Source organism: Olea europaea, unplaced genomic scaffold, assembly GCF_002742605.1.
Source record: "Olea europaea var. sylvestris unplaced genomic scaffold, O_europaea_v1 scaffold2478, whole genome shotgun sequence".
Taxonomy (NCBI): domain Eukaryota; kingdom Viridiplantae; phylum Streptophyta; class Magnoliopsida; order Lamiales; family Oleaceae; genus Olea; species Olea europaea.
Genome location: NW_019242999.1, coordinates 11638 through 33030, shown reverse-complemented (window position 1 = coordinate 33030; position 21393 = coordinate 11638). Strand labels below are relative to the sequence as shown.

Genomic DNA, 21393 nt, shown 5'->3' with positions numbered 1-21393 from the left:
GCTTCCTTCAATTGGCAATTTCCTCCTTTGTGTTGTATTAATTAGTAAAAAAGGGAATATAAATCTAGATCTTTCTTGTTGGAAACCAAAGACATGTAATATAAGTAGGAATTTAAATTACACTTGTCTGACATTCACTTTGTCATCGTGCAGGTTCGGAATTTATTATTGACTGGAAGTCTATTTTGCGGACCACTATTTCTTACATTCTGCTTCCTTAATACTGTTGCCATTGCTTACACTGCCACTGCAGCACTGCCATTCGGGACCATTGTGGTTATCTTTCTTATTTGGGCCCTCGTGACATCACCTTTGTTAATCATGGGCGGGATTGCAGGAAAGAATAGCAAGGCAGAGTTTCAAGCTCCATGCCGCACCACAAAATACCCCCGAGAGATCCCAACCTTACCTTGGTACCGTGGAACTTTGCCTCAGATGGCAATGGCTGGATTCTTGCCTTTCAGCGCCATTTACATCGAACTTTACTACATATTTGCTAGCGTATGGGGCCATAGGATCTATACCATTTACAGCATCTTATTTATAGTCTTCATCATCCTCTTGATCGTTACTGCTTTTATTACCGTGGCATTGACGTACTTCCAGCTTGCCGCTGAAGACCATGAATGGTGGTGGAGGTATTACATCTTATCCCTATAAGAAAAGTTTTTAATGCTTTCTGCTTAGTTTTTTCACTTGTAATTTTCTAATATTGACTACTGAATTCAGGTCGTTCCTTTGCGGTGGATCAACTGGGCTGTTCATCTATGCCTACTGTTTGTATTACTATTATGCACGATCAGATATGTCGGGCTTCATGCAAACCTCATTCTTCTTCGGATACATGGCTTGCATTTGCTATGGTTTCTTTCTCATGCTCGGCACAGTTGGCTTCCGAGCGGCGCTCTTTTTCGTCCGTCACATATACCGCTCGATTAAGTGCGAGTAGCAACTTGGTTTGTAGCTTTCAATGCTCTACAAGTATGGCAAGTCAAAACAGGACTTCTCAATGGAGAGATTGACCGATCTTACCATGGTACAGACGAAGAATTTATTTTGTTACTTCTAGTTTTAGAGTTTTCAATATTCTGGCTTTTGTCGTTGAAACCTCCAGATTGTAGAATGGGCAGAGATGAAGGTTGCCTTTCTCGTTATATGTTTATATTCTCCTTTTTTTTCTTTTTTTCTTTTCCCTTTTTTTGCAGAGTGTTATTGACACTTGAGTACCATCTTTTTTTCGTCCATAGTTTAGAGTCACTGCCCCGTTTAGTTTCACTGTTTTAATCCTTTGTACAATGGAAAATTATTACTGTCTCAATAACAGATCTATTGTCCAGAGGCATTCCGCTAGTTGTGGTAGAATGATTGAACATGTTTCGTATCGGACTAGGTTATATGGTATCTGAGGTGTCAAAATGAGTGAGTCGATATGATCGGTTTAAGGGCCTAGTAAAGACTTGAAATTTTTTATTCACAAAAGAAAATATGAATGAAAAATTTATCGTGTATCTTAAAATGATTAATAGTAAATATTAAAGATTGACTACGTTAAGAAAGTTTAAGGATATTTGGCTTTCATTTGGCCCCTATTTTTTTAAAATTCATTTTTTCAACTCATTTTCATCATGACATTTTTCCGAAGAAAATGATCATTTGATAAAGTAAACATATAACAAGTAGTGCATTTTATATTATTCATATCCCTTGCAAAATCTACACCTACATATCCGTTTATTACTACATCTTCACTACATGAATTAAAATATAAGATGATGTTTGGTGAGGACTAAAGAATTTTAGTAGATTGTGATGGAAGTTTTTGAAATGTATCGTTGAAAAGTTGTGAGATTCATGAGAGATGTGGTTAATATTGATTGTTTGACTTTGACTTAGATTTAGATTAAAATCAAATTTTAATCCGAAGCGAACAAGCACTAAGCCAAAGTGTGAAAGTCTTTCAAAATCTAAGTAGCACTTTTAATGTCATCCAGTGTTCCGGGGTCAGATTGGCCATAAACCTGCATAGGGTACTCAGCTCATCTCTTCCAGTATTACCTTATTTTTAGAACTCATATATTTTTCGGCCAAGAAGATTGCATTTGTACTACTGAATATTTTTGTATCTTGAAGACGAAGTAATATCCCCTATTTCGATCTCATTTCCAGCTTCTCACTATTTCCATTCAGCACATATTTCGGAAAAACCCAAATGCAGAGATGACTAATGCTGGGTCGATGTCCATTCTACGCCTCGAGAAGAGTTTTATAAATAGACTTGGATGGAACTAAATTCACGACATATGCAGCTGTGTCGAGGGCATATACTTAAAACAAGATTGGAAGTGCTGATAAATTCCTAGCGCATTTAGTTGGACTACGATTCCTTGTTCTGATACATAGTTCCTAAATTTAAATGAAAGTATTAACCATCTTGACCCAATTGAAGTATCTTGGTACGTTTCCCTATACGTTTCTCAACGTATGTTGGATACTCTTAAAACTTGTCAAAAACTTTGTACTTACGGGATATCGAATATATTTACCTATATCTCCGTAAAGGTGAAAAGTACTTGCAATACAAAAAAAATTGTGATTTTGCAACAAAATATTTTATGACATACAAAAAGTTGTAGCAATAATTGAATTAGCTATAGAAGTTTTTAAAGTTCGTCGCAAAAATTATGGTGAAAAAATAAAAAAATTGTGAAATGTCAAGGATAAAATAGTAAAGATTGTCGCCAAAAATATGAAGGGAAGCATGGTGTCAAAATATCACTACAAAAGACAACTGATTTTGCGACAAAAAAATGTTGTTGCAAAAATTGAGATTTTGTTGCAAAAGTAATTTAGTGACAACAATATATTTGTTGCGGGTATTGTCGCTCTATATGAGTCACGGAATGTGTTCTACGACGACTTTCGACCATTAATTCCATTAACAAAATTGCAACACTATTTGTATGACGCAGAAAATACGAAATGACAACATAATATATGTAGCCATAATGTTGTCGCAACATATCTATGCCGCGAAAAATTTAGAGGGCGACAAGTCGGTTTATCACTACGAATATTCCAATAAAGTTTTTATGAGAAATATGTTTGTTGCGAATGTTGAGTCACCAAATGTATTTTGCGACGACTTTCGACCATTCATTGTATTAACAAAATCGCAACATTATTTATTTGCCGTGAAATATGTTTTACAATGTGTTTGATATGTCACATAATGTATTTTAAGATATTTAATATTTGTAGTGCCATTTATTATATAACAAGTGGTGAGTGTTTTTAAATATATTTTGCAACACAAAGAGTCTATCGCGCCATCATTTGTGCAACAAGTATAGTTGTTGCCTAATTTATTTCATAATTATTTATGTACATCGCATATTTTATTTTATAACATACAAAATTATTATGCAAACTGTTTTTTGACAATGAACATTTATTTTGTCTTCTACAATATTTGATAGGCCCCCCTTTCTAGTACTTATTCTGAAAGCTCTGCAGTAGTGCAAAAATTTCTAAATTAAATGAATGTCTAGTGTAACTCTTTATAATCATATAGAATGTTAACACAAGATCAACAACTCTGGCAATAAGCAATCAAATATATCTCATTAACTGGTTACTCTAGCCTTAAATGTCAATAAAAATTCTTATCAACTCTTGGTAGATGCATCATCAATACTTGAATCTACATATGAAAGGAAACATGTAGATAGCCATTATAAAATAAAATAGAAAAACATTACGCAAATATATATATATATATATATATGAATGTTGATTATGGGCTGCTAATCCAAACTATTTTATGCAACACCTAGGAAGCATGCATGCCATTGCACCAAAGAAAAATTCAATCTCAATAAGCAAATGTAATAGGCTTCTCTCTAGTAACAGCGCAAAACTAAACCATGTGCTTCGGGCAACAGACTTCGTCAGTAATTTGCTTATGATTGAGATGCTCTTGAAGGAAAACTGACATGATAGAAGGGTTCGAAAGTTTTTAGTAAACCGAAACATCTCTTTTGTTCAATTGAGAGAGTTTACAATTTGAAATTGTTAGGGCAGGGAGTAAAAGAAAAATGAGAGTGAGTCGATGAATTAAGGGAGAGGAGAGAAACATGTATTTTTCATACACAAAGAGTCTATCGCGCCATCATTTGTGCAACAAGTATAGTTGTTGCCTAATTTATTTCATAATTATTTATGTACATCGCATATTTTATTTTATAACATAAAAAATTATTATGCAAACTGTTTTTTGACAATGAACATTTATTTTGTCTTCTACAATATTTGATAGGCCCCCCTTTCTATTACTTATTCTGAAAGCTCTGCAGTAGTGCAAAAATTTCTAAATTAAATGAATGTCTAGTGTAACTCTTTATAATCATATAGAATGTTAGCACAAGATCAACAACTCTGGCAATGAGCAATCAAATATATCTCATTAACTGGTTACTCTAACCTTAAATGTCAATAAAAATTCTTATCAACTCTTGGTAGATGCATCATCAATACTTGAATCTACATATGAAAGGAAACATGTAGATAGCCATTATAAAATAAAATAGAAAAACATTACGCAAATATATATATATATATATATATGAATGTTGATTATGGGCTGCTAATCCAAACTATTTTATGCAACACCTAGGAAGCATGCATGCCATTGCACCAAAGAAAAATTCAATCTCAATAAGCAAATGTAATAGGCTTCTCTCTAGTAACAGCGCAAAACTAAACCATGTGCTTCGGGCAACAGACTTCGTCAGTAATTTGCTTATGATTGAGATGCTCTTGAAGGAAAACTGACATGATAGAAGGGTTCGAAAGTTTTTAGTAAACCGAAACATCTCTTTTGTTCAATTGAGAGAGTTTACAAATTGAAATTGTTAGGGCAGGGAGTAAAAGAAAAATGAGAGTGAGTCGATGAATTAAGGGAGAGGAGAGACATGTATTTTTCACATTTTTTTTCTTTTTTCTTTTTAAAATTTATATTTGATTTATTTTTAATTCCCATAAATTTAGTAACATAACAAACTGTAGGTAATATTTTGGATCTAAATATAATTAATTTGAATAATATTGCCAACAGATTCTCAACTGATAGATTCATAGGTAAACTTCAATTAATTTTTATTTATTTATTTATTTTACTATCAATGGTTAGCACGTCACAATTTTCATTGGTAAAATTTTATATTTTTATTTTGTTAAAAAATTTATCAACGGATCAACAACGAAATCTCAATAATGCCTATATGTCGTTAGTAATTCCGTTGCTAAGACATTTACTTTATAATTATAAATTCTTTAAAATATGTTATTGGAAAATCGTTGATAATTCGTTACTAATAGCTTCAGATTTAGTTCGTTGGTAAAAATCTATCTCTAAAGCATCCCTTTCTAGTAGTGCATTTTGTTGCAAGAAAAAAGGTTTGTCGCCATAAGTTTACAACCAAAAATATTTTGGCACCTTGCTTCCCTCATATTTTTGGCGACATTTTGTATTATTTGTTGCAACTTCTCACATTTTACGACAACTTTTTATGTTGACTTATATTTTTTGGTACTTATTTTTTTTTATCACAATCACTGCGACAAACTTTAAAAATGTCACTTATTGCGACAACTTTTTGTATGTCACGAAAAATCTCATCACGAAATCACAGTTTTGTTGTAGTGTATTTTTTTGTTTGAAATTTATGAAGACAAACTTTATTTCTTGTAACAAAGTGTTTGTGATGCAATAGGGTTTATTTTTGCCAAAGACGAATATTTTGTTGCTAAAATCTGTAAGAATGAAGGAAAAAAATTGTGAACTCTTGTAGTCATTGCTTTAGCTTGTAGGAATGTGTTAAAAAAATTGAGACATCCACATTTGTTTCACATTAGTCTTTGTATTAATGAACAACATTTGTAACTAGTGTATTCTTCTATTGTTCATAAATAAATGTTTTAAACTAATTAACAAATTCATAGTAAATTATTAGGAAAGTATGCAAAACGCAATTGTATTTTTTTATACGAATTTACTTTTTATACTATTTCTATTGTTTATAACGTATGAATAATGGAAACTTCAAAATATTAAAGTTTGACTTTTATGATTGTATTTAGTGTTTAAGCAAAATATAACATGAAATATAAATTTCTTAAATTATATAGTTCGGTAATCATTAAAATTGAACAAAAATATGATAAATGTGTAACAACACTTGATCAATCCCTTAAATGATAAATAGATTTCTCAATATTTAAAGCAAATAAATAATCAAACCATATATCATATACGGTGAGTAGCTGGTGTCATGTTGAAGCATGCTAATCAGATGATTGCTCCTACTCCACTAATTCACGGATTCTTGCTCTGCTTCTCTAAAAATATAACATGAAATATAAATTTCTTAAATTATATAGTTCGGTAATCATTAAAATTGAACAAAAATATGATAAATGTGTAACTACACTTGATCAATCCCTTAAATGATAAATAGATTTCTCAATATTTAAAGCAAATAAATAATCAAACCAGATATCATATACGGTGAGTAGCTGGTGTCATGTTGAAGCATGCTAATCAGATGATTGCTCCTACTCCACTAATTCACGGATTCTTGCTCTGCTTCTCTATTTGTTTGCAAAGGACTATTGACTTGGTATCAATAGATATCAAATCAAAATAGTGGCTCGAGGAAGGTTTTGGACCATGTCCAAGTTACACCTCTACATTTTCCTAAAACTTCGTAAATGATCTCAAATTCAATGAAGCTTGATATCCGTCTAGAGCAGGTTGCTTATCTCAAGCATTCACTCCTATATATGGATGAAGAGAAAAAGTGGAAAATATATTAAGAGTAAAAATACAATAAATATTTATACATATGTTGTTCATGCCTCATCATTTAACCACCATTTTTCTGTCTATAATGAGTCTCGTAAAAAATGTATATCTCTCGATGTGCATTTTCTTTAGTAATTGTTATCTGTTTAAAATAATATATTTATAAATATCTTAATTTTTATAAACTGAAATAACAAAATAATCTGTTGTGCAAGACGTGTAACAAATGATTTTGATCGTCACAATATTATATTTAATGCAGTTGTGACTTGTCAAATTGTTTGTAGATAATGCCTGAACTTAATTCATATATCAATGTAATTGACTCTCTTATTATAATGTCATTATTATTGCTATAATTTTTTTTTTTTAACTATATTCACCTGCAATTAAATCATATATCAATGTAATTAACTCTCTTATTATAATTCAATTATTGTTGTTATTAGTTTTTTAACTATAATAATTATTTCAACTTTATGTTTAAATTAATATGTTCTTAATATTTACAAAATAATAATTAGCTCTCTTATTATAATTCAATAATTGTCGTTATTAGTTTTTTTTAACTATATTAATTATTTTAATTTTATATTTAAATTATTAAGTTCTTAATATTAACAAAATAATAATTATTTGAAATTCAGGGTAGACCAATATTCATAGCTAGCCCAAATCTACTTGCTATAGAATAGTTGGTTGATTTTTTAATGCATCATCTAATATTTTCGATTAAATGTTTTTCTTTGAGTCTACACTAGTAATCATGATATTGCCTCCCTGAAATATGGTTCTCTCATTTAAGGACACGAGCTACTATGAAGTCAAGCTTGAATTTTGCGTACAAATAAAAAATAAAATTAATATATATATATATATATATATATATATAATTTATTTCTATTAACCTAGGAAATTAATGACTACTCCAAAATTTTGTAAAAAACTGAATATATATTTTATTTTTCTTTACATATATCAATCCACCTTTTGTAACATAGTGGAGCAAAGGATCGAACAATGGCCATACTCATTAGCAAAACGTGCTTGCTAATTAATTTCTAGTAGCTATTCCTAACTTTTTAAAAATCTTCAGTGACATTTTTGGTGTTGTAATAATGATATCATCACTGCTCTTGCCTCTTGTAAGATCATGTACCTTCCGCTCCAATGAATGAGAATTCACAATAAAAATAAAAATAATAATAAATAAATAAATATAAAAATAAGATCGTATCAATTAAAAGTCTACATTAAGATAATTTTATATCATGGACTTTAAGATAAATTTATAATGGAGAGTGGTCTCTGGTGAGGCTGAAGTAATAGGATATGAACTTGAAGATTAGTAGTCTTGGATAATAAAGCACAGATCTTAGCTTGAGGAGTTGTATGGGATAGTGGATCCTTGCATGATGCCCTTGATGAGAGAGCTTTTCAAGGCAGCTCGTAGTTCGTGGTAAAAGCTCTATTTTCTTATTCATCACTAGAACAAAAAAAATATTTTGCAACACATAAAATGCAACATTTGTTATTTGAATATTCTATGCATCTTAATTTGTGCTTTAAAAGGTTGTGGTTAGCTGATAGTAAACCCGTGCCTGTGCAAATCTAATTTGTATTTGCACATTTTTTAACTGATCATCTCAGGTTGCCTTCTTTAAAGTCCCCCAGCGCAAAAGCATGGAGTAATAATGTAGAAAGAAAAATCTTTGTATTACATTCAAACTTCCAGTAGAGGGGTAGTCTTGGTAAAACTAATAGCGGTTTTCTTCACTATTGATATGGAGCAATCTAAGGATTGGTGGCTCCTGCTAGAATCGCAAATCATAGTGCATGAAGGAAACATTTGATAGATGGATTCCATCCGTGTTTACAGATTATAAATCTTTATATATTTCTAAATTCTTAGTGCACTGAACGGCAGGTGTGAGGGATTGGATGAATATAGTCTGGGGAATAAGGAGTCCTTAATTCAACTTGATAGAGCTGTACACGGTTACACAGGAACTTTGGGAACCAAGAAGCAGTAGTCCATAGATAAATTTGTAAGTAATATCTTAATGATCTAAACATGCATGTATGATCCGAAAAGGCATATAGATCAAATGCAGAATAAAACATACCTCCCGCCATTGCCACCGTCACACACTTTTATTATCGGATTTAGGTACTTCTAAACCTCATTCAATCTTGACTAGATGGCGTATGTCTTACTGTATGGGATTAGAAGGCTTAGGGACCCAACCGGTGGAAGAAACTGTATATGTATAGGCTCCATCCATCACAAAACCATTCTCAACCAAATGCAAACATGGAGAGACAATTGGGGCATGATTTTGGCAATTATTCACGTCCCTAAAATGATGCAGTTGGGACATGATTTTAGCAGTTATTCACGTCCCTAAAATGATGGAAAATGTGGACCACATCTAGACCTTCATCGGAAAAAAAAAAGCTAACATTCTCCCACTTGGTCCATATATTCCATCGTTCGCCATAGTAACAAACAAAGTACATGAATCATGGCGATAGGTTCTCTAGGTACAAGTATTATCTTCCATGTATCACAATGCATCATGTTTTTAAACATTAACCCACATTTCTTAATGAATAAACCATATGTTTATTCTAGGTCCAAAACATCAATGATATTTATCAACATTAATGTGTACACAAGGAAAACCAATTATGAGAAAATATCACAAATAGAGTTTTATTAACATTCATTCTTACAACGAAAATCACATAAAGGAACCAAGTCTCATTTTATCTACATGATCCTTAAATCTTAATGGTGGCATGCTTTTTGTCAAAGGATTAGCAATCATTAATTCAATATTAAAGTGTTCAATGACCACTATTTTCTCTTTAACACGTTCCTTTATGGCCAGATACTTTATGTTAATGTTTGCCTTGATTATCACTTTTATTGTTCTTAGCTATAAAGACTGTAGATGGATTATTATAATATATCCTTAATGGCTTAGAAATTGAATCCACGATTCTAAGCCCAGAGATGAAACTCTTTATTCATACGCCATGCGAGGTAGCCTTAAAACAATATATGAACTTAGTTCGTCTATACATAAGCATGTAATTTTTGGTACCCTGAAGATACCTCATTACTTTCTTCAATGCTTTATAGTGGTTCATACCTGGATTACTTTGATATCGTCCTAACATTCCTATAGCAAATACAATGTCAGGTCTTGTGCAGATTTGAGCATACATTAGCTTCTGACAACAGAAGTATAAGAAATGTTCTTCATTTGTTCCCTTTCAAGATCATTTTTCGGGCACTAGTTCAAATTTAACCTACCATCCCTTCATAATGGGAGCTATACTTGGTGAAAAATCTTTCATTCAAAAACTCTCTAAAACTTTATTGATATAGGTCTCTTGAGATAGGCCTAAAATACATCGAGATCTGTCATTTTGGATCTTAATACCAATGACATAAGATGCATCACTCATATCTTTCGTCTCAAAATTTTTATAGAGAAATTGTTTCACCTCATGTAGCAAACCCTTATCATTGGTTGCAAGTAAATTGTCATCCATATATAGAATAAGGAAATAAATCTTACTCCCACTGACATTCTGGTATATATATTGATCCATAATATTCTCTACAAATCCAAATGAAGAGATAATATCATGAAATTTCAAATAACACTGACGAGAAACTTGTTTCAATCCATATATAAATTTCTTAAGCTTGCACACCAAATGCTCACTATCACTACAGGAAATCCTTCTGATTGTTTCATGTAAATCTTTTTCTCTAGATCTCCATTGAGAAATGCCTTTTTTACTTCTATTGTTTGTGAAAATGTTTCAGGATCATTTTTGGCTCCAATATTATAGTCCGATTCTTGTAGATACACAGCATAATCACTATGTATTGTTGATTTTCTTATTCTAGTAGATCTTCTTAATGTTGTATCAACATTTTCCTCGAGGATCATGTTGTTCAACCAGTTGTTCAACAATTTCAGGCAATTTTTGAACATCTTGATTTACTGGATTATCATTAGCAGCTTGTGAAACTTCAATGATTGGTTGTTCAACACTTGTTTGAACTTGAGAAGTATTGTGAACGACAATCAATCTATCACTTGAAATGGAAAGTCGAGCATGAATATGATTTTTTCAGAAACAATGTCCTGAAATCAATCGCTCCCATTAATCAAGTCATTCTCAAGAAACTTCGCATTTCTTGACTCCACAATCCTAGTGCTATGAGTTGGACAATAAAATCTGTACCCTTTAGATCTTTCAGCATATCCAATGAAGTACCCACTAATGGTCCTTGGGTCTAATTTCTTTTCTTGTGGTTTGTAAACTCTTACTTCAGATGGACATCCTCAAATGCGTTTATGTCGCAAACTCGGTTTCCAACCTTTTCATAATTTAAATGATGTTTTTCGGATAGCCTTGGTTGGAACTCGATTTAATATATACACTGCCATTTTAAGATCTTCAATCCACAAGGATTTAGGAAGTTTGGAGTAACTACGCATACTCCTCACATGTCCATTAAAGTTTGATTTCTTCTTTCTACTACACCATTTTGGTCTGGGGAATCAAGTATGGTGTATTGGGCAACTATCCCGTGCTCTTGAAGAAACTTTGCAAATGGACTAGGTGCTTGTCCATCCACCTCTATATGTTTTCACGATCTTAATTTGCTTTCCACATTGTTTATTTACTTCGGCCTCAAAATTTTTAAAGGCATACGTCAACGAAGCAAGTAGATATACATGTATTGTGAGTAATCATCAATGGAAGAGATGAAGTATCTTGGACCATACGAGTCCATATCTAGACTACAAATATCTGAATGTATGATCTCTAACATGTATCTACTCCTCTTAGCACCTTTCTTGGACTTGTTGGTTCACTTTCTCTTAATGTAGTCCATACAAGTGACGAAATCAGTAAAATTCAAAGTCCTAAATACTCCATCATCTACTAATTTTTTAACCCATTTTATGGAGATATGTCCTAATCCCTGGTGCCACAATATAGAGGAATCTTTATTCATAACACATCGTTTTATACCAGTGTGAACATACATAACATCGTAAGTAATATTATTTTGCAGATTAATAGAGAAAAGACAATCAGACAATGTACCATTCCTAATAAGATCAGATTTATAAAATAAATTGAGAGACATTTTTCTTTTGAAAATTAAAGTAATAACCTAAAGGTACAAGCCTTGAAATTGAAATCAAGTTCGTAGAAAAACTTGGAATATAAAATGTCTTTTCTAAATTCAAAATAAAATCACTGATTAAGACTAAACTACATGTTCCAACAGCGTCCACATGTGAATGCATCTTGTTTCTTAAATAAATGCATTGCTCACCTTCTACTGGCTTTCTTAAGTTTCGTATACCTTGTAAGATATTCGAAATATGGATTGTAGAACCAGAATCAATCCACCATGTGTTATAAATAACGTCAACCACATTAGATTCATAACAGACAGATGATATTGGTTTATCTTTTATTCTCCAGCCATTTTGGAGCCCGTGTTGAATTTTTTCTTGGATCCGCCACTGATGGTTAGACATTACTTTTATTGTATTGGTACTTAATTTTGTTTATATATTGATTGTTTTAGGAGAAAAATCGATGTTGGAAGTGGATGAAGAAATAGGGAATAAATCAAATGATAATGACTAAATCAATACAAACAAACTAAGGAAAATGGGCACTAAAAGTGTAATGAATTGAAGCCCATGATGTTAATATGAAAGAACTGAACCAAAGAGGACATTTAGGATCAATTTGAACTAGGAGAAAAATATTAAACATTGCTATTGCAATGTTTGAACTATGCGATTGCTAGAAGGATGAAGTTATGACTAGTATGTTCAAGACGTGAACCATGTGATCACATGGCTTTACGAGCCAAACCCATATTTAATTTCCTAGTCCAAGTAGCCATCTAGCGAAGAAGGAAGGGAACACAAATTTTAACCTAATTGTGGGAATATAAATACATATTTCATCGTCATTAATGGAAGAAGCTTTAAAATACAAACACATAAAACATACACAAAATCAATAACTTCAATTGGATTTTGGAAGAAGAAAAGGAGAATACAAGATGATCATTCAAGAATTATTTAAGAGATTCAAGAGTTCATTTTCTGTCTACAGTTAAAATCTTAGTGATTTGATATTACTCTAAATTGTGTTTGTGTGCTTCAATAATAAGCTAATTTTCTAGACACTAGGATTACTATGAACCCTATATTTTCGAAGTTTTAATGTTAATTCCAAGATTTAGAATTTAAATACTTGCTTAATAAATGTTTGTTAGGTTGTTAATGCTTTCAATTACTGGATCTACAATTAACTAGATTTGTAATTTCTATTTTGTTTGAAAGAAGGAATATGAAATATAGCACGAAGTAATCTTCTTTGTAAAGTGCGACAATGAATATAGATATACTGCTACACTTTGCATGATTTTATAGTGAATGTTCTTGGAATTAAATTCATTTTTATATATTTACATCCTTCATAAAGATATAGTAGAGTAACATGTGAAGATAATTTTAATATTACTTCAAAGAGATTATTAAATAAAATTGAAAAAACAAATGATCATCTTGTCTAAATAAGTTTTATCAATTAGTTGGGTTAATATTCAAATGGAAAAAAAATAGGAGGATTCATGGTCCAAGTGATTTTAATTAATTAAGACATTGTTGTCATAAATACTTCCCAGTTTAGTTAAAAGTTTTATAGTTATTAGTTAAAGAATTTTATTGCAACTATCAATCATCAATAACATCTTGCTATTTAGTCAAATTTAAAATTAATCGAAATTTAATTGACTACGATGTTCTCGTAAAAATGATATTTTATTCACTTATTACTTGTCTATGATACCGTATATCTGTCAACTTTTAGCGAACGCATGTTTTTTTAAATAAAGTTATGATGATGGCACTCATCTTTATTTGAGGTAGCGTCAAGCTTTGAAGCTCAAGTTTACAGTAAATGGACTAGAATAATCCTATGGAGAGGAATGATGCGTAGAAAAGTTGCAAAAATATTAGGAACTTCTGGATATAAAACTTGCAGCTAATATAAGGAGACGAATGCCTAAGACAAATCGTCCAGACTTAATTGTATTGCTTTCTTAATGCTTGAAGATATTATGAAGCCATCATTTGCCACTATTAAAAAGAAATTGGCAGCATTTAAGAAGTTCCTCAAATGCATGTATAGAATATACATTCATTATCTTAATAAACATTTGAGCCGAAAGAAAAGTCCAACACTTGAAACGTTAAAATGAATAGGATTCTTCACGTTCAGAATTTACAAAATACCAAAAAATAAAATAAAATAAAATAAAAATAATAATAATTTTGTTTATCCTATTGCATTAATCGTACCAAACATATAACGTACGAGCATCCAAATCACGACCTATCTAATGAAAAATGGTTAGATGCTCAGTATCTACTTCTAAACCTCATTATATTAGTTATATGATATTCTGTTTTCCATCAAATTAATATAGTTGACAACATAAAAGAATTCCAGGGATGATGTTAAATTGTAGGGTTTAATTGGATTTGATGTCACAAAAGTGTATTTAATTCTAAATTCGCATGAATTTGTTAGTCAGCCAAGAGCTATTAACACGTAGTTTAATGTCCTCCCCAAATTCTTTTAAAAAAATTGCAATGACATGGGAACCTGGCTTTTTATTTTTATTTTTTTTAATTTAGTTTATTTCTTATCCCAAAATCCTATTTTTCTTTCTTAATCGCAATTCATCTTAACCCCAAATAGGATTTTTTTATTTTCTATTTAAATATGTTATATATAATGTCATTTTTTACCCTTCCTTCATTTTGTTCTTATGTTATATATTATGATATGGATAAAGGAACGTTTGAATTTCATAGCCCTTGATTTTTGCATATTTACTATAAGTGAAACTAAAAAACATTTTTTTTTCTTTTGTAGTAGAAACATTATATTTCTTTTTATATTATTATTTTTTCAAAGAAATGTAACTATTCTAGTTTTTTTTTTCTACAATACTTGCAATAAAATAAAATATTCAATATTTTCTCTCATACAATATTTTATAAAAATGGCATAGATCCATGAGACTAGAGAATAAAAATGAACAATAACCATCATAAAAATTTGAATTGAGCATTAAACTCGAAAGTGTTGAAATTCAAAGGTTAAATGTTCAGATACATTAATGTCTAAAATCTATTTAAAAATAAAACATTAAGGATGCATTTGATTGTAAGCATGAAATTTGTACGGGAAGAAAATAAATTCTAGGCAATTCAATTGTCTAGAACTTATTTGTATGAAAATTATTAATTAAATGTATTTGATTGATTTAATTTTCACACTAGAAAATAATATACTTATTCATTTTTATTAGTGGGTAAATGAGAAAGAGTGGATAGATGAGAAAAAGAAAGAAGACTGAATTCTCTGGAAAATAAAATCATATTTCCTCTATAGAAAATATCTTCCTTGATTTTGAGAAAAATATGGTCATGTGATCAAAAGAAGGAAAATGTTTTTCATAAAAAAAAATAATATCAATCAAACAGTACAAAAGTAAAAATATGAGTGGAAAAATACATTTTTCACGAGAAACATTGACAATCAAATGCATCCTAAGGGACCCTTTGATTTGTATTTCAATTTTGAGTTTTGAGTTCATTTTCTATTTTCTATTTTGAGGTTCTATTTTAAGATTTCCAAAAAGATTTTTAGTTTGTTATTTTCAAAAGTTGTTTCTCAAAATAGAAAACTAAAAATACGTTTGGTTTAAAATTTTGAAGAATTATTTTATTACATTTTATTCCATTAAATTTGATTATTCAGTAAAAAAAAAAGAACAATTCTATATTAATATATTATCAAGTATCATATACATTTTAAAGTTAGTGAATTTTATAATATTTTTTTCTCATTAACAATTTAACAAATAATAAATTGATTTCAAAATATAGAAGATGAAAATAAAAACTAATGGGTGGACTTATATTTTTGTCCGTATTCATTTAAAAGTTTTATGTATATAATCATTAAGAGTTGGAACTATTTTTATTTTTCATTTTTTATAAATTTTCTTTTTCTAGAAGTTTTTCTTATCTTTATTTTTTCATAATTCTAATTAAAATTTTTTAGAATTTTAGAATTTATTTTTTTTCAAATTTTTTATTTTTTTAAAGAATTTATCAATTTATTTTTTGAACTAATTTTTTAATTTTAATTTTCTATAATTCTTAAAATTTTATTTGTTAGAATTTTATATTTTTTATATTTTTATTTTTAAGATTTTATTTAAACTCTTGTTTTCCATGTTTTAAGTATTTTCAGAATTTTTACTGAAAACACTCAAAATGTCAAAAATGAGTTTTGAGTTTTATAATATAAATTTATCATTTTCTCTGAAAATGTATTTTCAGAAATAATAGACAATATCGTTCCAATATTTTACAAAATTGAAAACTGAAAATGGCTTGATAATAGCAAAACAAACACACTCTAAGGTTCCATAGTTCAAGGATAACAACATAATATCATATATGTTTCAAGACTCAATCAATCATAATTTTCTTTTTTTTTCTTTTTTTTTTTTTTGGTTACCTTCTTATAAGGAGGCAATAAAAAATAAATAAATAAATAAATAAAAGAAAGATATAAATCGTGGCTGGTTCAAGTGGTTCACCATTGAACTAGTTAGTTGATTGAGTACTTCATATGGACGAAAAATGTTAGTCCCATCGTGGAATTGTGGTACCCTATCTTGACACTTAATTTTTATTCGTATGTGTTTAAATATAAATCATTTATAAAAATAAAATAAATAAATAAAAGGGAAGATAAACGATAATTATCCACGCCCAGCCTCCCAAAAATCTCAGATAGGAAGAGGAGGGACGGGGGATCGGAAGGGCCCACTTGCTCTGTTCTGTTACCATCCTTAATTTTTAGACATGGTTTTCATATACATGGATATAACGTGATCAATTTTCGTTATAATTCTCTCTCTCTCTCTCTCTCTCTCTCTCTCTCTCTCTCTCTCTCTAATTGGTTAATCATGATAACACAAGTGAATATTTATTTGTTTTGTTGTAGTCCAATTTCTTACCGTTAATACTGAGCTGTTTGTGGATGTCGAAATAATCTTGTTACCAAACATGTCCAAAGGATTTAGCAAAATGAATTATGAAATTGACAGTTATGACCACCTTAAATCTCTCCTCCACCTTTTCTACTTCCTTATCAAACAGGAAGCTCATTAAATTATGGGGAATTTACACAAATGTCACTAAATATGAAAATGCACAAAAAATTTTGTTTTGCACAATTTTTTTGCAAAAATGTCACTTTTTCTCCACAAAATGTCCATATTACCCTTTGACACCTTTTTAGGAGCAATAAATGCTTGATTTGAATGCTATTAATGGTGTGATGTGATCATTTATTTATCTTTATTGTTAATATTGAAGAAATGAATATTATATTGTATAATATGAATTTTTGATTAAAAAAATGGGTGGAATGTGTATAAAGAGCACACACAAGTAGGAGTTGAAATAACTTCTTCTTCTTCATCATCCCCCTTTCATTATCAACAAGGCATGAAGGAAAGCTATTGATCAATTTTAAAGGTGAGGTAGTAGAAAAGAAATTTTTGCATGCCATACTTGAGTACTTTAAATATTCAATAAAACATGGTCAGAATTAATTGTCCATATTTCATCTCTTATTCATTGATTTTTTATTCTTGGTATATTTTAGAAAGGGAAGAAATACTAATATTCTCAACAAAATGTGAATCATTTCATATGTAATTTTATATTTAATGAAGCATCGAGTTATACTTTCTTTGTGTGTAGGGAGATCAGTTGAAGTTGTAGTTGAGAATTGATTATGACCATTAATGTGTTGCAATAAATTCCTGAAACAGTAAAACACATTTTTTTGTAGGTTCCCCGAAACTTATGCCGTTCAAGTGTTGAGCAGTTTCGTAAAAACTGTCGGCTTAGACATTTGAACTGTCGAAATCGACATTTAGTAACTGTCAGGATGGGCAGAGAATTTAATCGTCGATTTTGACACCTGAAAAGCTTTCTCTTTTTGGTACTACATGGATCAAAGTATTGTAATGAGCCAATTTGACCGTATTAAATCTTTCGACATAAATGTGCAGAATTATGACTTTTGTACTCCCAACATTTTAGGTATGGCTCAGGATCTGAGATTCATCGTGTCGCATAGGGGGAACTTTGTTCACGTGGATGACGAATGGAAGTGGAGAGGGGACAAAACGACTTCCATTTTAGCGCCGAGAAACATTACCGTAACAGAACTTGTATTAAGATTGAAGGAGAAACTTGGTATTGTTGAATCCCGCAATGAAATTGAGTTGAAGTTCAAAGTCCCGAATTTGAATATACCTTCGGCAGAGATACACGACGATGAGGACCTAAATTGGCACATATCTATTTATAAGGAGACTGCACTCTGCGTCACTATTATGGAAACTGAGGTCCCCAGTGTTGACATGGCGAGGGAAGCAAACTGTGTAGAGAACCGGTTCAGCCTAACGGAATGTCCCCAGACTTTAAGACATGGTGAGGTCAATCATGAGCATAGTGGGTCGAACAACGAAGCACCCGCACCTTCAATTGACCATATCGAGGCTGCAGCATCCGTTGAGCACTTAGAGAACCTGTTACATGGTACGAATGATGCTATTATTGCTGAAATTGACCAGCCAGTGTCATCACATTCCATGAGTTTAGGCACAGATGAGTGGATGACAGCCGTCGTTCTCGCCGAAAAGCAAATATTCTTTAGCCAAGAAACAATTGTACTCAAAGATTCGTGTGCTTGCTTTGCAAGAGAAGTTTCGATTTCGGGTGAGTAGGTCAAGCATGAAAATGTTAACCGTTGTATGTGTGGATGATAATTGCAAGTGGATGCTACGTGCTTCTACTGTCAAGCAATCTGCATTCTTCATGATCCGTAAATTCATCAACGTGTACACATGTTCCCTTGATTTTCGTCGTAACGCACATCGACATGCCACTAGTTCTGTAATTGCCGAGCACATTTTAGGCAAACTAGATACTCCAGGTCGATCGTATGACCCTATTGCTATTGCACATGATATGGAACGTGAGTTTGGTGTGAAAATCAGTTACAACAAAGCTCGTAGGGGAAAGCTTCATGCCTTAACTATGCTACACGGTACACCGGAAGCCAGTTTTCAGAAATTATCTTCATACTGCCACGTCGTAGGAGAGAGTAACCCGGGGACAGTAACCCACATAGAACTCAATTCTCAAAATAAATTTCATTACTTCTTCCTAGCTTTCGGTACAAGCATTCGTGGTTACATGCAGTACTTGAGACCCGTTATTTGTGTGTTGATGGCAGTCATCTGAAGGGTCCATACAAAGGGACACTTCGACTGGCAACTACCGAGATGGTAACAAACAGATATATCCATTAGCATGGGGGATCGTGGATGCTGAAACCAATAAATCCTGGAAGTGGTTTATGTCCAATTTGAAAGAGCTTATAGGGGACTCTGAAGACCTCGTATTTGTTTCAGACAGAAAAAAGAGCATTGACAAAGCTATTACTCAGTTGTTTCCGTTGTCTCACCATGGTTGTCGTATCTCGCATCTCAAAAAGAACCTGATACAGCGGTACAGCAACGCAAGTGCAATACTTCTATTCAAACGAGCTGCTACGACATATCGGGTTGAGGACTTTGAAAGACTCATGGGATAGATCCACAGGGTGAGCACAAGAGCGCACGGGTACTTAGAGTGTGCGGGTTATTCATTTTAGTCCTGAGCACTATTTATTGGCCACCGTTACAACATCATGACGAACAACAATGCTGAGTCTCTAAACTCCATGTTGAGAGAAGCCCGTTCTTTACCGATAACCTGCTTGGTCGAACACATTCAGAGTACTTTGCAGAAGTGGTTTTATGAACGTCAGAAAAATGCGACCGAATGCAGTACAGTATTGACGACGAGGATGGAAAACGAGTTACGGATGACATTTGAAACTGGAACGAGGCTTCGAGCCCAGTTGTTGACAAACAACTTAACTTAGGTTGGAATATCCAACGACGTGGACATAGTTGACTTTTCCGAAGACACCTGCACGTGTCGTGAGTTGCAACTAAACCGTATGTCATGTGCTCATGCAACTCGTGCTGCTTGCTTCAAAGGGAAGTCATTGTATGACCTTTGCTTCCCTTATTACACATCTGAATACTGGAAGGGTGCCTATAGAGAAGCTATATATCCTGTTGGACGTGAAGCGGACTGGGTTGTTCCCAGTTTAATTACATTTACTCCTATTTTGCCACCACTCGTACGTCGCCCTCCAGGTAGACCACCGACCCGACGTAAGCGTTCAAGACACGAGTCTGCATGGTCGAGCAGGAAATGCACTCGTTGTGGTCGTCTTGGTCATAATTGGAGCACATGTTCTAACCCCAATGTATCACAAGTTCCTTAAACGTTGTTAGTGTAATCGACATTGTATGTTCAATGTTCCGTAGTGCCCTGCACCTTATGAAGTTATGTTATAAATAGTGTGATAATTACCATTTCTGGATGTTCGGCATCCTTCTGTGCACATACGAATTTGTTTCCCGACTATCCTGTTCATCGTTTACACACATCCTGACAGATGTGTTCTGGATTTTCGACAATTGACGAATGTGTGCACAACACTCAAGATCAGTTTCACGTACATGGAAAACTGTAGATTCTATGAAAGGGAAACAATGTAACTGTAACATGCTTGAAACAAAGTCTTTAAACACGTACAACTAACCCTCCAAGTGCACGGTCAATCAAAATACTTGAAGATAGTAGGCAAATGGAATTGTAAATTGGGACGCTGTCCTTCTCTTGTTGGACTGCGCACATCATGAACCCCATTTAAAATATTTAAGTTCAATATCCATGAAATATATTATAATTTGTAACATCATCCACCACGGAGAGAAATCAGCTCTAAATAAATATCATTTCATAACATCCACCAAACGTGGTGCAAAATATAGATGTAGGTTAATTTGTCAATCCCGACAGATAGAAATCTGTAATTCTCGACAGTTCGATTGGACTGGACTATACACAAAATACACTACCCGGATTATGGCGAAGGGACATGTTCATGCAGACATTTTGGTTCTGTGTTAACCAACTGCATCCCTACAAAAGAGTGGATTGTACACTACTTATTCACTACACTCCACGGCCTGCATTTCACTCGTCGTCGACAACCGAACTTGCTCCCCCACTGTCTTCACCTGACTCGTCAGACGAGATGATAATGACCTCGTTCTCTGGGACGTACGCCAACCCATCGTCTTCCTCGGAATCCCCTTCGTAGGCAGCGTCGATCGAGAGCACAGCATCAAGCACATCGTTCTGTGACAAACCATCGTCACTCCCAACATCTTCCAA

The 21393-nt window shown here is 32.3% G+C and overlaps 3 protein-coding genes across 3 annotated transcripts in view; all 3 read left to right on the top strand.

Moving 5' to 3' along the window:
* The window catches only part of LOC111382356 (transmembrane 9 superfamily member 3-like), a 7853-nt gene extending 6511 nt beyond the window's left edge, over positions 1 to 1342 (top strand). Inside the window, exons 6-7 of the mRNA XM_023006296.1 lie at positions 154 to 638; positions 730 to 1342. Of these exons, the coding sequence (XP_022862064.1) occupies positions 154 to 638; positions 730 to 949 (705 nt within the window). The 3' untranslated portion in view covers positions 950 to 1342. The remainder of the gene's footprint in view (positions 1 to 153; positions 639 to 729) is intronic.
* A 17489-nt stretch (positions 1343 to 18831) lies between these two features.
* On the top strand, positions 18832 to 19690 carry LOC111382360. Its single transcript, XM_023006306.1, has 2 exons — positions 18832 to 19212; positions 19331 to 19690. Exons 1-2 carry the CDS (start codon positions 18832 to 18834, stop codon positions 19688 to 19690), a joined length of 741 nt encoding a protein of 246 aa, XP_022862074.1.
* Positions 19691 to 20101: 411 nt separating this feature from the next.
* On the top strand, positions 20102 to 20434 carry LOC111382359. Its single transcript, XM_023006305.1, has one exon. It carries the CDS (start codon positions 20102 to 20104, stop codon positions 20432 to 20434), a length of 333 nt encoding a protein of 110 aa, XP_022862073.1.
* The last annotated feature ends 959 nt before the right edge of the window (positions 20435 to 21393 follow it).